Raw genomic sequence first — 22,324 nt, 5'->3', positions numbered from 1 at the left:
AGGAGTAATTCATGCACACAATAATCTTGATACAATAAAACAAAACCTTGTGATGGACTGGTGTTAAGTCTGGATCCACCTAAATGTACGACACGTTTGTGAATGACGTCTGTCCGTCTTGTAGACGTTGTTAGTCATGTGGCAATGCATGGGAGCTTTGCTGTCTTGGTATTGAACATTCCATCAATATCCCTTCGTACCTTTGCCCTGGCTATTTTGGTTCTCTGGTTTGTGGACTTTTTGCGTTGTTATCTAACGCTTTTTTTTTTTGTATTTTTTTCCCCTGGAAAATCTCTGCCTATTGTCTTGTTTTCTTTTTAACCTGCATGTGAATTCTCAGCACATCTGTGAGTCTGCATTGTAACAGTCACACAGTCTCTGTCTTATATCGTCTTTCTGGCTACTGTTGTAATCTAATGACATGCTCAACCCGATGTGGACACAGCTAACTAACATAATGTAATTTCATGGTTTCCTAGGATATCATTATTTACATTTGATTGGAATCGGGATTATAGATTATTCCAGGGCATGACCTGGAATATTAGGCTCCAGCCTCAAATCTTTCTTTGTTAGCTATGACTCTTTTTTAAATGCCAAATTATCGATGTGCAAAGAACCTTGAGCAAAATGAATGAAAAATAAACACCCCACAGAAAATTAGAGTCTCACCCCAGACACGATGCCAGATGTATGCAGCATATTTCAGCTCCTTTCTTGGCCCCTTTTCCAAATAATTTTTGCTGTGTTACATTAAAGCTTCAACTTTATTTCAGATTGGAGCTTCCTTGCAATGTACCAATAACAATAACAACAACAACAAAACTGTTACCTTGCAACATAACAAGAAAACTTCCAAGATAATGAGGTAATAAAATAATATTGTAAGCAGAAAAATAGGGATGGTCCAGAATAAACTGGTTTCATGCAGGAAAGGCCTCTCTAGGCTTCAGTGTAAATCCTTACGAGGCCTCTTTGGCAAGCCTCTAGGGCCCTGAGTCGAGGGGGGAGCCTGGGTTCAAGGGTGCGACATTCCCACCTAGCACCGGAAGAAACAATATGGACATCCCCGGAACAACCAATATGGGCATCCGGTAATATAGAATAGGATCGCCTTTTATAAAAATAGAAGTACTTTAGGTTGAACATAATGGTACCAAGAACCAGTTGGTGTAAGTATTGAATATCAATTTGCATACACTGAATAATGTATAATTTGGAGAACAATAGTGGAACCTGGACACATTTTTATGAAAAAATAAAAATGGTTATGTAAGGGTCTTTGAAGAAAATGTATAAAGGGGTGCCCACCTGAGACTGTTAGACATTCGCAAGACAGCGCCTCACTGAGCTCAGAATAAAGACGGGACCAGCTCTTCCCTTCAATTAATTCCAGAGTCTGCATCTTTATTTGTATTTAGTGTGTTCTGAGTGCACAGTCTTGAACTTAGGAAGCTCTAGGAACGACAATACATTGACCCAGCAAAAAAGCAAACATACTATGATTTCGAAAATTGTGTTATTACAATGAGCTACAAAGTTTTTCCATGTGTTTAGAGAGTTGTGTAACTCTTAATGACTGACTTCAGTCTTAAATATAGACTACAAACTATATGCCTCGGTGACATAAAAACATACCAGGTCTAATACAGCCAGACCAGAAAAGATTTATTGGTGTCTGTCATGGACAAGATAACATTAGGTATCACATCCTCCAAATATTAAAACCCAACCAAACAGTGCAGTCTTACTCAGCCCAGATGCAGAGAACGCTTTTGCTTTAGCTGGGTTGTTTTTCAAGTGAATTATAAGTATGCATTTTTAAACCAATCAGCTCAAACTTTCAGTACTCTTTATCACACCCTTACAGCTATAATAAAGAGAAGTGGTTACAGACTTTGGAGAGAGGAACATGACAAGGTTACGCTTTTATCACCTTTACTATTTGCACTTTATTATCGAACCACTTGCACAATCAAGACAAGCATGTTGTCACGGGTGTACTGCTTGCGATATGTGTCAGCTCAGGAGCCCTGCAGCGTGCATTCGCTCTTTGCGGCATATTCCATTGATATGAACATGATTTCGAAGTGAATTTTCGTTGACAAAAGTCAAGCATGACCGTGTGTTAACGTTGCGTTTACGTTTCAGCGAAAATTGGATTTCCTCTCCACCTCTCACTCAGGGAGGGTTATGGGAGCCGGGGGCACTTCGTCATGCAACATCAAACCACAAGCTGAAATCAGTGTTGTGAGAAAAGGATTATAAAAGTTGTATAGGGTGTGTGTGTGTGTGTGTGTGTGTATCTTCTGTGGAAATGAACAGAGCATTAATGACTTCTCAGCCATGTAGCTCAGTAATGTCCCACACAAAGTCCAGTGGCAGGTCTTTCATCTTCTCTTGGAAAACCCGGGTGAAGCGTTCGTTCTGAGCCACTGTCAGATAGTTCTTCCAGTCTCCCACTGTACCTGCAACCCCAAATCATAACACAACAGCCGCCATTCAAATACTGGTGATGTGCTTTACTCTCTAAAATGTTATTATTAGAAAATACAGTGGGCCAAATTCATGATACATCTCCAAATATAATGCGATGATAACAGCAAATAGCTCCACGCTAACACATTTCGCCATCCATAAACGTGGATTACCTGCGCCTTTCACCGTTGTGATGCGTGGTGTTACTGTATTTTATTTTCATGTACATATGACCTTAGCGAATCATAACAGAGCAGTGCTTCATGAATATACCGCTGGAACCTGCCCGACGGTCAGTTTCCCAGTAAGACGTCGATGTGTCTTGGATGATCTTTTCTCTAACAACGTTTGGTCTTACGTGTAGATCATCAACAAAATTCTGCACCCGCACCTATTTACGGTGCAAATATAAGGTGCTTTTTGGTCTGCTTGGAGAGAGCATGATGGCAAACTTTTCCTAAAACAAGTTTAGGATTGTCCTACATGAAGAAGAAGATGAGCAGGATCTCAGAATGCCACAAACCTTTAAAGAGACCGTAAACAGATGCTGACTGAGGAGACACTCTTTTGCTACTCTATCATGATGGAGACGAAGAACTGAATTCAGCACAGGCCTGCAGCTCCTGTCTTTGTGAAAGTTAGGCTAAAAATACATTACATTTTGATTTAAATGGCAATTTTCAGCATACCGCTGGTCTCATGCCTGATGTTAGTCAGCCATCTGTCTCTTGGCATTGGTCTTTAATATGTATGGTCCAATTTACATGTTAGTTTTGATTGGCTTTCACCTTGGGCACACGTTGCGCTACCAGTGGTAAGCTGACATCAGTGCACTAATTATCACTACAGTAACTGTAAGAAAAATAATTAAATACCATGTCAGACATTTTGTGTGCCATAGCGCGGTTCCCATTAAAGCTTCATGAATCTGGCTCAGTATGTGTAAAAACTTAATCTATGGTAAAAAATTAAAAAAAAGGTTATACTGGTGAGTAAACAAAATCAGTAACTGAAATTCCATGTAGAGCCTAAAGAGTACATTACTATTTTAAGATATTATTGGTAAATAAGGAAATGGATTCAAATTTGATTTGTTTCTTGTCTTTTGAGGCTTGTCTATGTATTTAAGCACTGATCTCTAAACGGAGTCCTGATTAACAGCAATGTTATGGAAATAAACTCAGTGAAATATTGGTTGAAAAGAACAACAACAACCAAAATTTTTTTTAAAAATTCAGTAATAACACTGATCACCTTCAGTGGACACACTCTCTCTGAACTACAGCTGCTCACTAGCACCACCTATTGGAGGAACGCTCTAAGGAAGTCTGTCTGACCTTTGCGGAGGAAGTTCCCCTTTCCAGGGGCTTTAATGTCCTCTGGCAGGAACTCATAGTTGGCCACGGGGTCTTTCTTCATGTAGTTGAAGCTGGCTTTTCCCACCACACTGTCAATGGCAGCGTCAGAGAGATTCTTCCCCACAAAGTTGCAGATACGCACAACTGCAGCTCTCAGGTCCTGAGACACAACAGCACTATTAGTGTGTATTAGGGATGTGATCATGCAGTGAGCCACCAATAAACCAGTATGCTACAATAATAAACAAACAAACAAACAAACAAATAAATGTGTGTGTGTGTGTGTGTGTGTGTGTGTGTGTGTGTGTGTGTGTGTGTGTGTGTATGTGTGTGTGTGTGTGTGTGTGTGAATTTGTACTGTGACACTGATATACGGTTATTACACAATTGATTAATTGACTGAACCTGTTTGGCTAAGTCGTATATATTTTATAATTGAATATAATTTCAGGTAGATTAACATGAGACAATAATACATTCAGAAAGATGACGATACTGTGGTAAATCAATCACAGAATATATAAAATGTATTATTAATATGAATTTTACAAGCCCATTCTTTATTAAATTCATCTTAGTTTTGTCTGAGTGGTTTAATCTCAGAAAAATGACTCTCACCTTGATCATTTCTTCATAGCTGAGAAACAGAATGTTATATTTGTCCTTGTTGGTGTACCATCCTCTGATATGGTCAAACCAGCAGCCACCGACCACTACACAGAAGACACACAGTGAATGCTGATATACAACCAGTTTCTCCCATACTGAGATTCATCACTAAAACTGATCCCAGATCAGTAGTCTTGTGGCGAAGTTCAGGTAATTTCACGGAAAACTGCTCATTGAAAAAACTTTGAACTAATCAAGATCACTGCAAAGCTTCCCCAGCTGATTACTAGCATTAAGCCATTTATTTTTTTCTGAAATGTTATGTTTAAATATGCAAATGAAGCATTATCTGATTAAATATGCGCCGATTTGCACAAATTTCAGGAACAGAAATCTGAATAGTGGATAAGGTCAAATATCAGCCCTTTGTTGTTATTTGCACTGCAGAAAAAGTGCATGTCCTTATTAGGTTCCTGGCCCTTCATTTTCATGTTCCTGGATTGTAACGCACTCACTCACATACATACTTACGTTAGCATGATATAAAGTTATCTGTTCCCCAAGCTACTTACATGTGTTTTATTGTTCCAAACTTCACTATATGCGTGACACCTTGGAGTGCTGCATGTTCGTTATCTAGTGTGCTAAGTTATATAACTTGGCTGAAATATCTGTGGTCCACTGAGTATGTTTTCATGTTTGCTAAGACTAGAAGGCCACCTAAGTCCCATCTGAACATACAGTGCTGCATTAGGTTATTTATTTAAGATTAAAATGAATGTTCCATAAGAGTTTCACTTTTTTACACATTTTCCCCAAACCTACACACATGGATATGTGTGTGTATGTCTGTCCATGTCTATGTATGCCTATATCAGGGGAACTATGTCTGATTGATACTTTGCAATAACAATGCTCTGTGTCCTTGTTATTGATCTGATTCTGAGTTTTACCTAATGAAACTTTTTATACCTCTCATGGGTATTATATTTTTGAGCTTGTGTCTAGCTTGTTGGTAACAACAGTTACCTTATTAAAATGTCAGGTGAAACTAGCTACCTGGTAATTAATCAATGAAGCATTTCACCTCTCTTTATTACATTTAGCTATGCTTTACTGAATCTTCCTAACCACTTGATCATGTTTGTGCTATGTGCCTTTTAGCCTAATGGCTTATCCAATAGGCTATTGAAAACTAAATCTTATTAATATTTGAAATATGCCTAAATGTGTGGTTTCAAAACCTCTTTAAAAATTGTGTATTCAGCCTGAGCTGGCTTCAATAAGGCAGGTTCATTTAAAATATAATTCTAAATTTCTTCTGAAATGTCTCAAAAAGAAAAGAAAGAACTGAACATAGCCAGTGACTTCTGGCTGGTTGTGAATTGCATAAAACAGCCTCAGTGTGGCATTAAAGTCCTACTTTAAGTAATGCTCATGATGTATTTGTACTATTTTTACTGGCATAACAGAACCAAAAGGCAGAATCGGCAACTGTCTGCTTTGAAGACTGTTCTTGGTATAAAAAATGAAGTTTTGAAGATGCTGATTTATCTAGTTCATGTAGCTTTTTGGTGACACCAGAATACAGGGCCACACTCAGTCTGTGGAGCAAAGCAAGATTCGGGGTTTACTATGACTGACTCCATCCAGTGAAGAACTTGTCCAGCAAGTCACTGTAAGTCTCAGCACACTCCAGCTTCTTCATGAACTGACTGAAGTGGAAATAGGACACCATGATGTCTTTGGGATTCCTGGTGATGTAGATGATCTGGATTTGAAGATATCCAGCATTAGTGGCTAGGAAAGTTTACAAAGGTCATTTCAGTTCTCTGTGTAGATTTGGGTATCTCAGTGTGTGTGAGTGTGTTTCTGTTTGTGTGTTTGTGGGTCCCTGTGTGTGTATCAGTAGAACTGTGAAAATGAGTGCATGTGTGTTTCTGAGTGCAGTAACTCACCTTGCCTTTACTCTGAAGGCCTCGTGGTATTAGATGTTGGTGCAGGTGGGAACAGAAGAGTCTGGGAGACGGTCGGCTGTTATAGTCCGTCCCCTTTGCTCGGAACTCCAGCCATGGCATCCGGTCATATGTCACCGTCTCCTTCAACTCTGGGAAATCCTGCTCGTACAGCAGGGTCATGATCCGTTGGGTCCATACTGTTCCTAAGACCAGGGGAAACCAGGTGAGAGAGTTAGTTACAGGGAGACAGAGAGGAGGAAAGACAGTTATAGAGAGAGTTGCACATTGGGAAAAGAAGGGAAGAGGGAAATTTTGCAATTACAGCCTTTGGAATAATGTTGTCAGGCTCACACACACACACACACACACACACACACACACACACACACACTGGAAACTCATATACACACAACAAATATGCAGACACACATTATCACTTGGTTACTCTGTGTGTGTGTGTGTGTGTGTGTGTGTGTGTGTGTGTGTGTCCTCCATTCCTCTGGAAGCGTATTTTCATTCCATTATACAGTCATTCTCTTTTAATTTAATATTTTAAATTTTTCATTTACTTACATTTTAAAAGTAAAACTATCATCATTAGAATTAGGCCCATATAGCCAGGTCAAGACTGCAAATATATAATCAGAAATAATGTACTGTATTGTAATTGCTCCTGAATGAAAAGTTACAAATTTGCTGATATTTAGTCTTGTTTGAATTCTGAACTGGTAGAGTCCAGTTTCTTTACCACTTTGACAGTCTTAAAATTGATTTGAGTAATAGGCCATTTTTACCATCAGAAAGTAGCCAACAGTATCTAAGTGATTACTTATAATTTTCTTTTTTTTTGTTTAAAGCTCACTTGACACAAAGAATAAAATCACTTTAATGAACCAGTTAATGTTCCATACAGTGAGTCCCCCTCACATATAGATTCTCTGCAACATTCAGGGTAACAGGTGTCAGTAAAATGGATGTTTTATAACATGAAGAGGAATCATTGGAAAAAATGACTTACTGATCCTTTAAATCTGCAATTAAATTCTACAAATTTTAGTCCAAACAACCTATGACCTTTTGAACTTTTCGTACTTTTCGCCCACCCAAAACTCACTCGCTCAAACTTAACGCGCGCGGGGGCAAAAATGTAACACGTATTTAAAATTTTTATTTTATTTTTTTACATAGTTAAATAAATTCCAGCGAAATATGCTTTTGGTGATCTTCTCATATTCCCATAGCAGCGTCATTTCTGGTTAAAAATACATTTGGCATGTTTGATACAACCTGTTTTCACAAATATTTTTTGGGTACAGATATTTTATAGATACAGATATTTGCCTGCATCCATAATTATTAATCTTGGTCAGATGCCTTAAAATATTGAGCATTGAATATTGAATATTGAATATTGATTCAAAAAGTGTTGTACCTCCCCTAATGTGAACACTATTGTGTATACGTATTAGTTATTAATATAAATATAAATATCATATATATAAGTATTGATAAGTATTGCTAGAGGTTTGTGGCTAACCAGCCAGACGATCCTTCAAATGCATTAAAAAATCAGTGTGTTATCAATCCGAACATTTTGTAAGGTAAAGCTCCGACTCTGAAAAAATATCTCACTCACCAGATTTAGGGAATGTAACCACAAACACATCATCATCCCTTATTTCAAACTCCTCTAAACTATCGAAATACGCTGTACTCATGTCATATCCGTCGTCTATAGGGAAGACCATTCTCCTGTAAGTAAAGAATTTGTCACCGAGTTGCTTGTACTCCTCCTGAGCCATCGCTTTGGGTCAGATGCTGGGGTGCAGCAGGTCTTAGCGGATGGTGCAGTAGCGCGGAATCCATTTAAAGGTTCGCATTTAGACCTGTATTCGTTCCCACGTTCATCCTATTGGTTGTCGGGCTTCATATCGTCGAGTTTAGTACTGGTTGCAGAGGAGACCTTCGATCTTGCAAACGAATCTTATCTTTTATTTATCTTTTCGAATGTTAGCATAAAGGCCTGGTTCATGGGGCAAAATTAATTGCCCACAGGCAACATATGGGCAGAGAAACGCAAACACAAACGTACTTAGTGTGTCTAAACAGAATCGCACCTCGTTGCGTAAGCCGCTCGGCAACATTAGAATAACATTTATAGGTCAAGCCGGACAAACTGCTTCCACCAACAAGTTTGAATTTTACGCTCAAAACATAATCAGACTACACAACACTTAAAATCTGTAGTTATATAACCATGACAGTGTAACATGAAACACACTCTACTTTGTTACAACGTAAGTTTAAGTTTAAGACGCCCGGACTGCACTGAATCAAACATCAGCGTACGGTTTGTAACAAATTAAAGTTTTCACTAAGGTGCAATGTAAAGCATTCTTGAGAGCCTATGAATGTTCTTTTATGAGTAGAGGGTCCAGTCAGAATTACCTGTCACTTCATATTAACCAATGAAAAACATTTTTATCGGGCAGTCAGTGCTCTTATTATGGACCGAGGTACCAAACAGTGCATGCCATGGTGTGTAGGTACTGTGATACTGAATCTGATTAAACAGCAAAATTCACATCTTGCAAAAATATATGGGACATGTTTCGAATTATGCAATGTTCAAATGATTAATTTACCTTCTTTTAATGTAAGCTAATTACATTTTGTACGGTATAATTTATTGGTTATTTGTGCTTGCCTTGCATTTAACATGGTCAGCAACACGACTGATAAGATGTGTGCGCGGAAAATATGTAGTCCTTCTGTAGGCGCTGTGGGCAAATATCAGGGTTCTGTTACATACAAGTAATTTAATGCAAACTGATGCCACTACTTGCTTTAAAAACCGAATCATTCAATTCTATAGTATGTGGCAGAGGAATATTACAAATATGGGGTGATAAATATATAAAAAAGTTAGACTTTCTTAATTTAAAAAAAAGCTCAATTTCCATACATTTGGTGTTGTATTCACAGCAGTGTTAAAATACAAATACAAGTAATAAATATAAATCTTGGTTATACATGTAAATGTGAATGATAGTATTAATGTAAATATAAATGGTAAATGTAACTATGTAGCTGTACAATATACATGTTAAATAGAAAGGTATCACGCCATTGTCTTCCTGCTGGTACACTGTAAAAAAAATACAGTGAATTGTTTTTACGAAAAAAAACCCCAAACCTAAGAGCTGCAAGAATCTCTGTAAAATCTCTGTAAAGATGTAAACTTTACAGAACAATCTCTGTACAAATACAGTAAACATGTGTAACGTAGGAGGACAATAACACACGTTTATTTTGCACATATAACATACACAACATAGCACATAGGCTAATTGGGCCAAACATCGACAATATCCACGATAAGACAAGAGACTTATATACTCACGATAACGACACAGAACAAGGATCAGGTGAGAAACACGAGAGGGCGTGACCATGCAGACACACACACACACACACACACACACACACACACACACACACACACACACACACACACACACGGAGACTTTTGGGGGGGGGGGGCTCCGTACCGTGCCAACATGTAAACAACTTTACAGAACAATCGATGTAAAAATGCAATAAACATGTGACCAACTTTACAGAACAGTCTGTACATTGTACAGTTTAAAACTATTAAAACAAAATAACATTTTGAACCAGTAAATCCAACAACCATTTTTTGCTAAATTAACGTGATCACACTGTTATTAATAATTAAAACTAATAATTTCAGTAATATTTACATGCAGTTGTAAAGTTGTTTTCATCACACAAAATTAGAATGGACAGTATGTGACAGATTAGTGGAACTGAAATGACCCCGATTAGGGGAAGATGGAGAGTAAGCGTGGAAAAGAGATGAAAAAGAAAAACAGAAAAAGATATGGTGATAAACTGAGAAAAAACGTTCCTGCTAGAAATGTCTTAAGGACAATTAAGTTATTTTTTTGAATAACGTAACCCTTGAAGGATTACTAAATTTCCTTAGTAGAACATATGAACAAATGTCTTCAAACTTAGGTACATACATGTTAATGAGGAAATACATTAGCAATAAAACTACAATTGCCCTAATCACTCTAAAATAATCATACACAAACTCTTTTTTGTCTGAAACTTTTATTTGCCTCTAAGGTCCTGTCCACATATATATATATATATATATATATATATATATATATATATATATATATATATATATATATATATATATATATATATATATATATATATACAGATATTTTTAAAACTTGTTTTTCCCCCTGTCTTCAGCAACATTTCTGAAAATTTCTGTGCCCATACAAGAATACAAAAACAAAGTTCACAAAGTTTGATGTCAAATTCCTTAAGAAGCAAATGCCAAATGCCAAGACAGACAAATTCACCGCAAAACATCGATTTTCTCACTGTGTTGTTCAAACAGCAGGTCTCCACAACTCAATCTCAGCTAGACTCATAAGCCGATCTGCACCAGAAAAGCTTAAAGTCTGAAAAAAACAAAACAAACCCAACAACTTTATGCTGCTGTTGTGACGCTGGTGTGTCTAAATCACCCACACACTCTTAGTGAGGCAGATAAAAACACTGAAAACCTTTTGCGTGGACAGGAGGCCAAAATGCAGAACAAATGCTGCGTTTTTAAAACTATTGAGATATGTGTGGAGGGAACTTAAACTTGAAGAACTGAGCTGAATCTTTAAACTGCGAGTGAGGCATGTCACATGCCATATGTTTAGTTTAGAATTAAGGTAAGGACTCTAGGGTCCACAGGTAGATGGGATGTGTTTGTCTTCTCCACTATAGTGCCCTTCTCAGGGTCGATGGAGAAAAACAGAAATAGAAGAAAAACAGACGACTGTATAAATAATACTTTCATTAACAACAAAAAACTTCACATCAACCATTTTTATTCAAACTATTTCAAAGACACTTAAATCTAAAAAGGTAAAATGACAACTCCCCTAAACCACAAGTGACTGATGGAGCTACTTTAGATTTGTGTCTAAATTAGTTTAAGAAAGTAAAAATGTTGGATAAAGTAAATCAGAAGACACACCTCCAGGGTTGATGCCAGATCTGATGGGTAATGGATGTTGAAGCAATAATAGCTCCCAAACATCATGCACAGGGCAGAAATGTTGTCCTGTACAATTTTTCGGTCCACGCTCAACATGAACCGTCCTGAAGAATAGCAAGATTGTCCTAATAGCAAGAATGGCAAGAACCCCACACAACCCAGACAGAATTAAAACAAGACGTGTTTCGGAAACATTTCCCAAAACAATGATCTGATACATTTTGAAATTTTCAAGGTCAGTTAAATTTCTTACCATCAATATAGAAATCAGAAATCAGTATATGTGCAGGTTTAGGGGTGACAAATGTTCCTTTTAAGGCCACTTTGACTAAGCTTAAGGGCGGTGATGCACTTGCTGTTAACCCAAAGAGAATAAAAGAAAAAAAACCCCAAAATGACCACACACAACAATGGTGGGAGTCAACTGAACGTGGTCCATCTGTACTTCCCCTGCCAGGCATGTGTCCTCCACATAACAGAACATCACATCTTCCTCCTCATCAAAGTAGGTCAGCAGAAGCAGCCCCATCACTTTGATGTCTTCAGAGTAGCCACTCAGCTCTCCCCTTATCACTTTAAACTTTGTCACAGCCTGTAGGAACTTTTTGTTCACATCCACAGCCTGTAGGGACCTTTTGTTCACACCCAATATTCATGTACTTCAGGAGACGTTTCGCCTTCTGAACCACATTCCTTGTGAAAGTTTCTTTAAGCCCAATTTCGGCGAGTTTCTTAAAGTGGACAGCCGTGCCAAGTTCATCGAACAAAAATGGCCACTCATCCTTGAGGTATTTTATATTTTTCCCCTGGTTTACGTGTTTACGTTGTGTAGAAAGTCGCCTTCATTAGAAGTTTGAGCTCATATGAATTTGCATCGGATTGTTGAGACATCATCTTCAGTTTTTCTTTCTTCTCTTGTTGTCTCTCTGGTTCTCTGCAAGGGGCAAGAATTTTAGATCCCAGTTTATGCACCCATGTGTATCCTGGATGCTGCTCTCCATTCTGGAGGAACTTCGGCTGCATCAGACTCATCAGTGCAATGCTTTCGTTTTCTTATTCTTGGGATTGTGGATCGCTTCATATTATCTACCCTATTTTGTAATTGCTTGACTAGAGAGTGATACCCTGGACCAATCACATCCCCTTTTATTATGTCTTGCAGAAATCTAGGATATTTTGTCATCATCTTTTAGGCAACTTCAGTACGGTTCCTTTTACTTATGCAAGAACTCTTTCGCATTGTCCCATGCACCACAATCCGGACCATGTCCTTTCTCATCTGTGGACTAGGTCTTTTTCCTCTATCCAATGATTGCATGAGTTCTTCTGGGAACTTATCCCATGGGATCATAAAGGTATCCTCCCAGTCTATATCAGGGCTTTGGCAGCTGTCGGACGAGGTTGAGGATGAACTTCTGGGTGAAAGTGACTGCAAGAATGCAGGAGGTCCTCATGAGGCACCAACAGAAGAGCTACTGGTTTCAGGAGTCTGGCCTGCAAAAAAAACAAAACAAAACATACACAGAGAATGATTTATAAGAAGACAATGTGAATGCTTTTATGTTTCAGGTTTATCTTGAATACAGACAACTTTGACTACTTTTGACTTACAGGACTTTGCGGGCTTGAATTGGCCTCAATGCTAAACAGGAAATCGGCTTCCTCAATAAACTGAAAATCATCATATGTCTCCATCCCAATGGGATGTAGGTCTCTTCTAGAATATCCTTCATCATCTTCATCAGGTCAGGCAAGATCTCACTGATGGTGGTGTGTAACCATGTTTTCCCTAAATCAGGCATTTCTGGAATCATGGATGATTGCTTATTACTGTACAACTAAAAGGGAAAACTGCCAATGCATTGATATCAAGTATATCTGTATAAAAAAAACCCTTTTTGTTTTGTGATATCTTTTTACATAGCATGTGTGAATTTTTAGTACGTTTTCCACCACAGTGGCCAAGAGCATGTTTACTTCGACAACATACTGTGTTGTCATTCTGTGGAATGACTTGGTGCCCATTAACAATGTATGATGGTAATGGAGAAAAATCTACCAAATTGTTAATGTTAAGACATTCCAGCCTTGAACTGTGATTTGGCACAGCGTACAGATGGTATTCAGAATGAAAGTCAGCTTTATGTATATCCATTATAAAATACACAGCGGTATTTTAAATTTAAATAATGAGAATTTCTCTAAACTCCATGTACTCAATTTTTGACACAAGGAAATGCCCTTTTTTAATATGACGTACGCTTATACTGCACATCTGTGGAAACACCAGTATTGTGTTCTGAAAAGCCAAACTCTCTAACTGCATGTTCAACTGTGTCACGGTAAAGGCCGGGGTACAACTGTCTTTGTCTTGCTGAAGTTGACTATGTCCAGGTCAGCTGTAAGGTTTACGTGAAACATCTGAAGTATTTCAGATAAAGTTAGACAGGTTTTTAAAAAGTTTTTCAAATGCCCTCCACACCTCTTGAAGTAGTTGTGTTTACGTTTGCATTATCCACAACCTAATCAAGGGCCCATATTTCAAAATTAGTGCTGGATACTGCCGCAAGATATGGTGTTTTAGTTTTACTGGACTCTCAGGACATAAACACTTTCTTGATTCCAAATATTCCTGGATTATAATGTCCAGATAGGCCACCTGTGACAAAGAAATCTTATGTGCACAAATCATATCAACAATATCTTTAAGCTGGAGAGTTAACTTCCACAGACCATCATCTGGATTTTGCACTTTGTCACCAATGAATAAAGGCAGCAACCTTAAGAAATTCCAATTCTGGATAGCTTGACCTGAAAGCTTGGACACCCCAAAGTTAACAGAACAGGCTTTGGAAAAGCAACAGATCCTTTGGACTTGAACTGTTTGATGCGCTGGTTCAATAATGAATTTGTAAGCCATTTTCTTAATGAAATGCTTGAAATACAGTGCAACGTCATAGGACAACACACCCTCAAATATGTCATGGCCCAAACAGACCCGGCTGATGAGCATGAAAAGATTTCAGAGTATTGAAAACAGAGTTTACCTTTATGCCTTTGATGTCTGGACCGCCCACAGCTTCAGTGTGTAGATCACCAACAGCATAATCATAACGTTCAAGGGTGCGCTCAGGGGACCACATGCATTTGGATCATCAGTCAGTTTCAGGCTGAATTCGTCCATAATTTGGATTGTAATAAACTACTTCATGTTTGTAACACAGGTATGTAGCAGGCAAACCTTTGTGTCATATTTTCATCATTTCCTAATGATACTTTTTTAGGCTCCATGCATTTGAACATCTTTTTAAATACTTGAGCTCTTGAATATGTTGTCCTTAGTGGTCCCAGACGACAGACAGAGAACAGATCTGAATCCTTAACACAATCACAGCTTTTAGCAATAGCATCATCTGTTAGACACATGTCATTTTTTAAACGTGAATGTAGTTTACCCAAATTATAATCCTGTCCCAACTCCTGCACATTTTACATCTCTTCAACTACAGTCTGTATTGTTGAAGCTGGGCGAAGGAACTGCCCTTGTAATTTTAGGAAGAATAAACATGCATTCTCAAGAAACGTCTCCTTGAAACTCTGTGGCAATTGAATGCTCTCATTTCTTGTTGAATCATTTGCACTCTAGCCAATTCTAACCAGACATATCACCTGATTAAATATATTCTTATCTGTAATAAATAACATACGAATTTGTCTTAACATTGTCATGATGTCATTTGAACTGTATCGTACTGCTCTTTGTATTACAGCTTTTTTTGTGTGTGTTTAAACTACAGCAATCAGTAGATTCCACAGAGAAATATTCTTCTTTTAACATATGCTTACTTTAAAATTAAGTTGTTTAGCATTTTACTATAGTATACTGTAATCTACAGATCGCTTCATTGTGTTTCTACTGACACTTTTTAAATGTCATGATTTTACTGTCAATTTAAAAGTTGTTTTACTGTTAATTTCACAGACATTCGTCACAGTGTAGCGTTAGTGTTCTGAGCACTACTCTGTATTGGTGTTGTTTCGTTTGCGTTCTTTATGGCACTCTTTTGGTCCTGTGTTTGCGTTTTCCAGGCCTGCCTCAGGTGGCGGGTGCTTTGCCTCATCGCCCCACACCACGTGGGGGGTTATTTGCGCCTGCTCCGTTTGCTGTGTCTCTGTCTTTGTTGCGGCACGTCGCTTCTGCTGTTGTTGTTAGCGCACTTTTACGTTTGGTTTTGTTTTCTTTCATTTTCATCGGGTTTCTTCCTTTCTTTTGTCTGCACATTCTTCTCCCATGATAGTCACCTAATTTTGAGAGGAACAATAACCTTTCAGAAATTGCATTTCAGAGACCAAACAAAATGAAAGCGATTTAATATCATCAGTTAAAAACTGGTTTAATAGCAGAGCATTTGCTAAATGCAGGTACTATAAAACAGAGGTAATATCATCCCGTGTTCCTACATGTTGGTAATCAACAAGTATCACTACAAGCAGTTGCAATATATGGCACTGAAATCATTTTGCACTGAAGATATGTACAAGATTTGTCTCTGTAAGATACGAATGTGAATGTGATATTTAGCCAGAAATCTAAGACATGTTCTTCTACTTCATAATAAGTACAGATATAATCTCAAATATAAAAATAACTTTCACAAAGCCAAGCCTTAAGGCAGGCTTTGTGGAGACTATGTTGATTCTAATATTTGAAAATGCATTAACGTGAAATTATAATTAAAATGGATTGTTTGGCAGTCCTAATTTAAGTTAGAATGATGATTTTGGCACTCCTCCTATACCACCCAAAAAAACCCAACTCGGGGTAACGATCCACTTCTGTGCGTATTTGTGATAGAAAGCTGGCTACTGAACTGGTAATTGTTACTGGACAATTGTTACTTGACACTGGAGCCTGTCTGTCTTCAGGCACCCAACGCAAGGTCTCTGCCTATCAGCCATGACAGGGCGGCTTGACCACGAGCTGGTCGCCTGAGGTCATCCGCTCCCTGTTCTGGTCTTCTTTACCCCTCCCTTTCTTTCTCTCTCTCTCTCTCTCTCTCTCTCTCTCTCTCTCTCTCTCTCTCTCTCGCTCTCTCTAAGCACAGGAGTGGCTAATGGCGGGCATGGGAACAGCTCGTGGCTCGTTCATGCAGAGAAAATCTAATCTTTACTAACCTTGTTTCTTTCCTTTCTATGTAGACCCCTAGAACATGCCTCACTTTTCCCCGTCATCCTGTAGATTTAGAAAGTAGATATAGGACACATATATACTCTGTGCTTTCCTCAATAAAGTGGAACTCTCTTGATTCACCACCTTGGTGTCAGTATCTCTTGACTTCCCCGGATTGATCCGGCTACAGAGGACAGAGGGCAGAGGGTAACTTGGATGAGATTGAACCTGAAGGACTGGTCACTGGACCAGTTTCTAACAGTAACACAGCTACACATATCAAGCAACACAAACTAAGGAGGTAATCTTTCGAAAATCAGAGCTGAAGTCCTCAAAGACTCCTGCATAAACATGAAGATTGTTGATGAAACACTGGCAATGCCCATGTGGTCAAGGGGCTAATTAAGACCCTCTGTTGGATGTACAGGTCTGTAATCAAATTGCAAGACCCAGAGAAACTCGTGCATGCTTTTATCTCCAGCAGGGCTGACTAATGTATTGGACTCTTAAATGGACTTCCCTGAAAAAAACATGCAACTATTCATTTAGAATGCTACAGTAATGCTTTTAACCAGGACGGAGAACAGAGTACTGTAGCACCGTACTGTAGTACTGTAGTACAGTAGTTCTAAAATGGCTAGCACTGATACTACTCTATATTAGGTCTAGAATACTTTTCAGATATGCTTTAAGAATGTAAATCCCATAGGTCTGTCAGAACCATGGCCGCAGGCAAGCATGTTCAGACCAGACTTCAAACCAAACACTGATAAGCTGTGTTCAGCTTTTTAAACCCAGATAAAACACATTTCCTTCCCCTTGAGCTTACAACTGAGCTCTAGTTTTTCAGCACTTTATCATTGCATTTTTAGTCTTTTAGTCCATTTTCCATTTTATTGCATCAATTCATTTTTTATTCTTTTTATATTAAAATTAGACATTTCTTTTATTTGATTATATTTTCTACGTAAGTACATGCTTTTCAGCTATGTAGCTCAGTAACGTCCCACACAAAGTCCAGTGGCAGGTCTTTCATCTTCTCTTGGAAAACCCGGTCGAAGCGTTCATTCTGTGCCACTGTCAGATAGTTCTTCCAGTCTCCCACTGTACCTGCAACCCCAAATCATAACACAACAGCCGCCATTCAAATACTAACAATGAATATTCTTTGGCAAAATTCTGATAACTGGAAAATACAGTAGGCCTGTGTATAAATGGGGTTCTGAATTCCCAGAGTGATGATCAGCTCTTTTTCTTTGAGTTTCCTAATTTCAGTGTTGCTATAGCAACAACTGACAAAGCAAACAGATATGTCATTAATGCAGTGTTCAGTAGAATTAAAATGTATTGCCACTGGAAGTATCAAATTCCTAATTCTGATGGTCTACGGGTGTTCAACAAAATGATCAGTTGTTGCCAACTTGCATGAATTCTTGCATGTTATGGAGCTGCCTAGTAATGCAGTAATGCAATGTAATGCAAGTGATGGGAAACTTTTGCCCTGTTCCTGACCCTTTTTGCATACACATGTAAGGATTGTTGGCACTCCATCAAACTGTTCGTTGTAGTTTTATGTGTACAGTATAGGCAGTGTAAGCTGCAGTCTTGTTTGAGACTGGTGTCCAAAAGCTACAAAGTTTTGAAATTTCTGTTTTTGGATAGTTGTTAAAGTTCATACTCTTGTGACTATATTGAGGCCAGATTTGTGCAGCTCTGGAGACAAATCTATTATTGGTTCAGATTTAAAAATGTATGCAATTTTCATAAAATGCAAATCATTTAAAGATCTAAATGGGCTATGTGGTTCTTTAGATGTTTTTGGTCTGGCACCATGTAGCTGAGTATCAGGATGGTCTTCTTCCTATTGACTAAGTTTCAGTTCTGTGAGATTTTTGACCAGTCTGCCTGATTCATTTCAGCTGCGAATCGGAGTAATGAATAAGAAAAATGCCAACAAATACAATAGAGAGCGTTTGGACCCCTAAAAACACTACATTTTTGCTGGTCACCTTCAACGGACACACTCTCTCTGAACTACAGCTGCTCACTAGCACCACCTATTGCAGGAACGCTCTTTTGAGTGGCTTTAAGGAAGGCTGTCTGACCTTTGCGGAGGAAGTTCCCCTTTCCAGGGGCTTTAACGTCCTCTGACAGGAACTCATAGTTGGCCACGGGGTCTTTCTTCATGTAGTTGAAGCTGGCTTTTTCCACCACACTATCAATGGCAGCGTCAGAGAGATTCTTCCCCACAAAGTTGCAGATACGCACAACTGCAGCTCTCAGGTCCTGAGACACAACAGCACTATTAGTGTGTATTAGGGATGTGATCATGCAGTGAGCCACCAATAAACCAGTATGCTACAATAATAAACAAACAAACAAACAAATAAATAAATGTGTGTGTGTGTGTGTGTGTGTGTGTGTGTGTGTGTGTGTGTGTGTGTGTGTGTGTGAATTGGTACTGTGACACTGATATACGGTTATTACACAATTGATTAATTGACTGAACCTGTTTGGCTAAGTCGTATATATTTTATATTTTAATATAATTTCAGGTAGATTAGCATGAGACAATAATGCATTCAGAAAGATGATGATACTGTGGTAAATCAATCACAGAATATATAAAATGTATTATTAATATGAATTTTACAAGCCCATCCTTTATTAAATTCATCTTAGTTTTGTCTGAGTAGTTTAATCTCAGAAAAATGACTCTCACCTTGATCATTTCTTCATAGCTGAATGTTATATTTATCCTTGTTGGTGTACCATCCTCTGATATGGTCAAACCAGCAGCCACTGACCACTACACAGAAGACACACAGTGAATGCTGATATACAACCAGTTTCTCCCATACTGAGATTCATCACTAAAGCTGATCCCAGATCAGCAGTCCTGAAATACAAGTTGATAACTACTGATTAAAACTTGAAGTGGTGGTTGGAAGTTAGTTGATAGGAATGCAAGAAAACCTCTGAAATCTCCTAGGCATTGTTAACCTTCACAAACTTCTTTCCCAGAAGTGTTATGGAAGGATTGGCCCCAACGAAGACCTACTGTAATACTTATTTTTATGAAACGGAGCTGATATGTAGGAAAGCTAAAGAAACACTTCTTTTCTCACACTGACTACAGGATCTAGCAGATTTCGGCCAGGCAGGTAATATATGAAACAAGTGTTGCATTGTCCACCTAAGCTCTCATAATACAAGCCTAAGTGTTGGCAGTGAGATCAAAAGCTGCAGTTACGCTTCTACTTCAAGTGAATGAAAAGATTTCCTGCTGTTCTCTTAATACAGAGAAATGCATTTATGGGAAAATGACGCCCTGTAGTAATCAACGGTATATTACAGATGCTGTGCAATATTCCTGTCCCTTTCTATGGTAAGCCATGTCTCAAGCCATTTTAAAGCCAGAGAAGACAACGTGTTATGAAGGTCTACGCAGGTTTTTCAGTTGTTTGATGGAAGTAGTGCTTTTCTTTTGTTTATATAATATCATTGATTTTAGCAGAACTGGAATGCATAACAGTTTATAAAAGGCAACTATTATCTTAGAAGAAAATAGGAAAATGTTGGTAATCAGTTGAAGATTTTGTCTAGCTTCTAAGTGACACCAGAATATTGGGCCATAATCAGTCTGTGGAGCAAAGCAAGATTCGGGGTTTACTATGACTGACTCCATCCAGTGAAGAACTTGTCCAGCAAGTCACTGTAAGTCTCAGCACACTCCAGCTTCTTCATGAACTGACTGAAGTGGAAATAGGACACCATGATGTCTTTGGGATTCCTGGTGATGTAGATGATCTGGATTTGAAGATATCCAGCATTAGTGGCTAGAAAAGTTTACAAAGGTAATTTCAGTTCTCTGTGTAGATTTGGGTATCTCAGTGTGTGCGAGTGTGTTTTTGTTTGTGTGTTTGTGGGTCCCTGTGTGTGTATCAGTAGAACTGTGAAAATGAGTGCATGTGTGTTTCTGAGTGCAGTAACTCACCTTGCCTTTACTCTGAAGGCCTCGTGGTATTAGATGTTGGCGCAGGTGGGAACAGAAGAGTCTGGGAGACGGTCGGCTGTTATAGTCCGTCCCCTTTGTTCGGAACTCCAGCCATGGCATCCGCTTCTATGTCACCGTCTCCTTCAACTCTGGAAAATCCTGCTCGTACAGCAGGGTCATGATCCGTTGGGTCCATACTGTTCCTAAGACCAGGGGAAACCAGGTGAGAGAGTTAGTTACAGGGAGACAGAGAGGAGGAACAAAGAAAATCATGTAGTAAAACTACATGAAATAAATGTCTCATGCTCACACACACACACACACACACACACACACACACACACACACACACACACACACACACACACACACACACACACTCTTTCATAGATTCTGTACTAAGGCTGCATCTCAATTGCATACTACACACTAACACTATAATGTATGTATCAAAATATCAACATACTACTTTATTTTATACTAACAGGAAGTGATGAAGCATTGCTATGCCAACATATGTAATTGTAAGATACAACTTTTGAGAGAATTTCTATGATCAAATAAAAGATGAAAATTAATGATATTTTTTACTGTACTGCTGTATGACGACAAAGAAGCTCCTGTAGAAGAGTGCTGCTTTATTTACTAATCTTATGTGAAAGTTCCAGATTTCTTTTTAGACAGTAGTTAAGCAAAAGTCTTCACAAGTTTACCACAGTAAATGATAATATTTCATATGGAGGGTAAATGTTAATGATTTCATTTCAGAATATGGCCCCTCTGTGGGTCTGAGTAGCAAAACATTTACCACACAGCTGTGTTGGAAAACAGCTGGAAAACAGCGAAACCATAATGAAACTGCAATTACCAATAGAATCAATAGTCCACAGATTATATGTAGTCTACCGGATTACATGTAGCCTACCTGATTATATGTAGCCTATCTGATCATATGTAGTCTACCTGATTATATGTAGCCTACCTGGTCATATGTAGCCTACCTGATTATATGTAGCCTACCTGATCATATGTAGTCTACCTGATTATATATAGTCTACCTGATTATATGTAGTCTACCTGATCATATGTAGTCTACCTGATTATATGTAGCCTACCTGGTCATATGTAGCCTACCTGATTATATGTAGCCTACCTGATCATATGTAGTCTACCTGATTATATATAGTCTACCTGATTATATGTAGTCTACCTGATCATATGTAGTCTACCTGATTATATGTAGCCTACCTGGTCATATGTAGCCTACCTGATTATATGTAGCCTACCTGATCATATGTAGTCTACCTGATTATATATAGTCTACCTGATTATATGTAGTCTACCTGATCATATGTAGCCTACCTGATTATATGTAGCCTACCTGATTATATGTAGCCTACCTGATAATATGTAGTCTACCGGATTACATGTAGCCTACCTGATTATATGTAGTCTACCTGATTATATGTAGTCTACCGGATTACATGTAGCCTACCTGATTATATGTAGCCTGCTTGATCATATGTAGCCTACCTGATTATATGTAGTCTACCGGATTACATGTAGCCTACCTGATCATATGTAGCCTACCTGATTATATGTAGTCTATCTGATTATATGTAGCCTACCTGATTATATGTAGCCTACCTGATTATA

General features: G+C 38.3%; 2 protein-coding genes across 2 annotated transcripts; both read right to left on the bottom strand.

The window, feature by feature from the left end:
* Nucleotides 1-1,651: 1,651 nt before the first annotated feature.
* On the bottom strand, nucleotides 1,652-8,341 carry LOC113589669 (amine sulfotransferase-like). Its single transcript, XM_027029433.3, has 6 exons — nucleotides 8,040-8,341; nucleotides 6,404-6,606; nucleotides 6,090-6,216; nucleotides 4,455-4,549; nucleotides 3,816-3,996; nucleotides 1,652-2,468 (listed from the first exon to the last, which is right to left on the bottom strand). Exons 1-6 carry the CDS (start codon nucleotides 8,203-8,205, stop codon nucleotides 2,341-2,343), a joined length of 900 nt encoding a protein of 299 aa, XP_026885234.2. The 5' UTR covers nucleotides 8,206-8,341; the 3' UTR covers nucleotides 1,652-2,340.
* A 9,312-nt stretch (nucleotides 8,342-17,653) lies between these two features.
* Nucleotides 17,654-20,866, bottom strand: LOC118240479 (amine sulfotransferase-like). The gene is given in 6 exon segments (XM_081706548.1): nucleotides 17,654-17,781; nucleotides 18,777-18,957; nucleotides 19,394-19,415; nucleotides 19,417-19,480; nucleotides 20,355-20,481; nucleotides 20,669-20,866. Coding segments are annotated over 6 exon segments (642 nt in total). The 5' UTR covers nucleotides 20,789-20,866.
* Between the last annotated feature and the right edge of the window lie 1,458 nt (nucleotides 20,867-22,324).

Source organism: Electrophorus electricus, chromosome 23 (assembly GCF_041902795.1).
Source record: "Electrophorus electricus isolate QZ-2024a chromosome 23, ASM4190279v1, whole genome shotgun sequence".
NCBI classification, from domain to species: domain Eukaryota; kingdom Metazoa; phylum Chordata; class Actinopteri; order Gymnotiformes; family Gymnotidae; genus Electrophorus; species Electrophorus electricus.
This window is presented reverse-complemented; position numbering and strand designations above follow the sequence as displayed.

Bases quoted from the DNA above. Each gene is read 5' to 3' on its own strand.
- LOC113589669 (XM_027029433.3), bottom strand. From the start codon at position 8,205: ATGGCTCAGGAGGAGTACAAGCAACTCGGTGACAAATTCTTTACTTAC. The intron at 4,550-6,089 runs GTCAGTCATAGT...TCTTCTGTGTAG, and splicing joins CAAGTTCTTCACTGGATGGA to TGGTCGGTGGCTGCTGGTTT. The intron at 2,469-3,815 runs GTCAGACAGACT...TTGGGGTTGCAG, and splicing joins GGGGAACTTCCTCCGCAAAG to GTACAGTGGGAGACTGGAAG.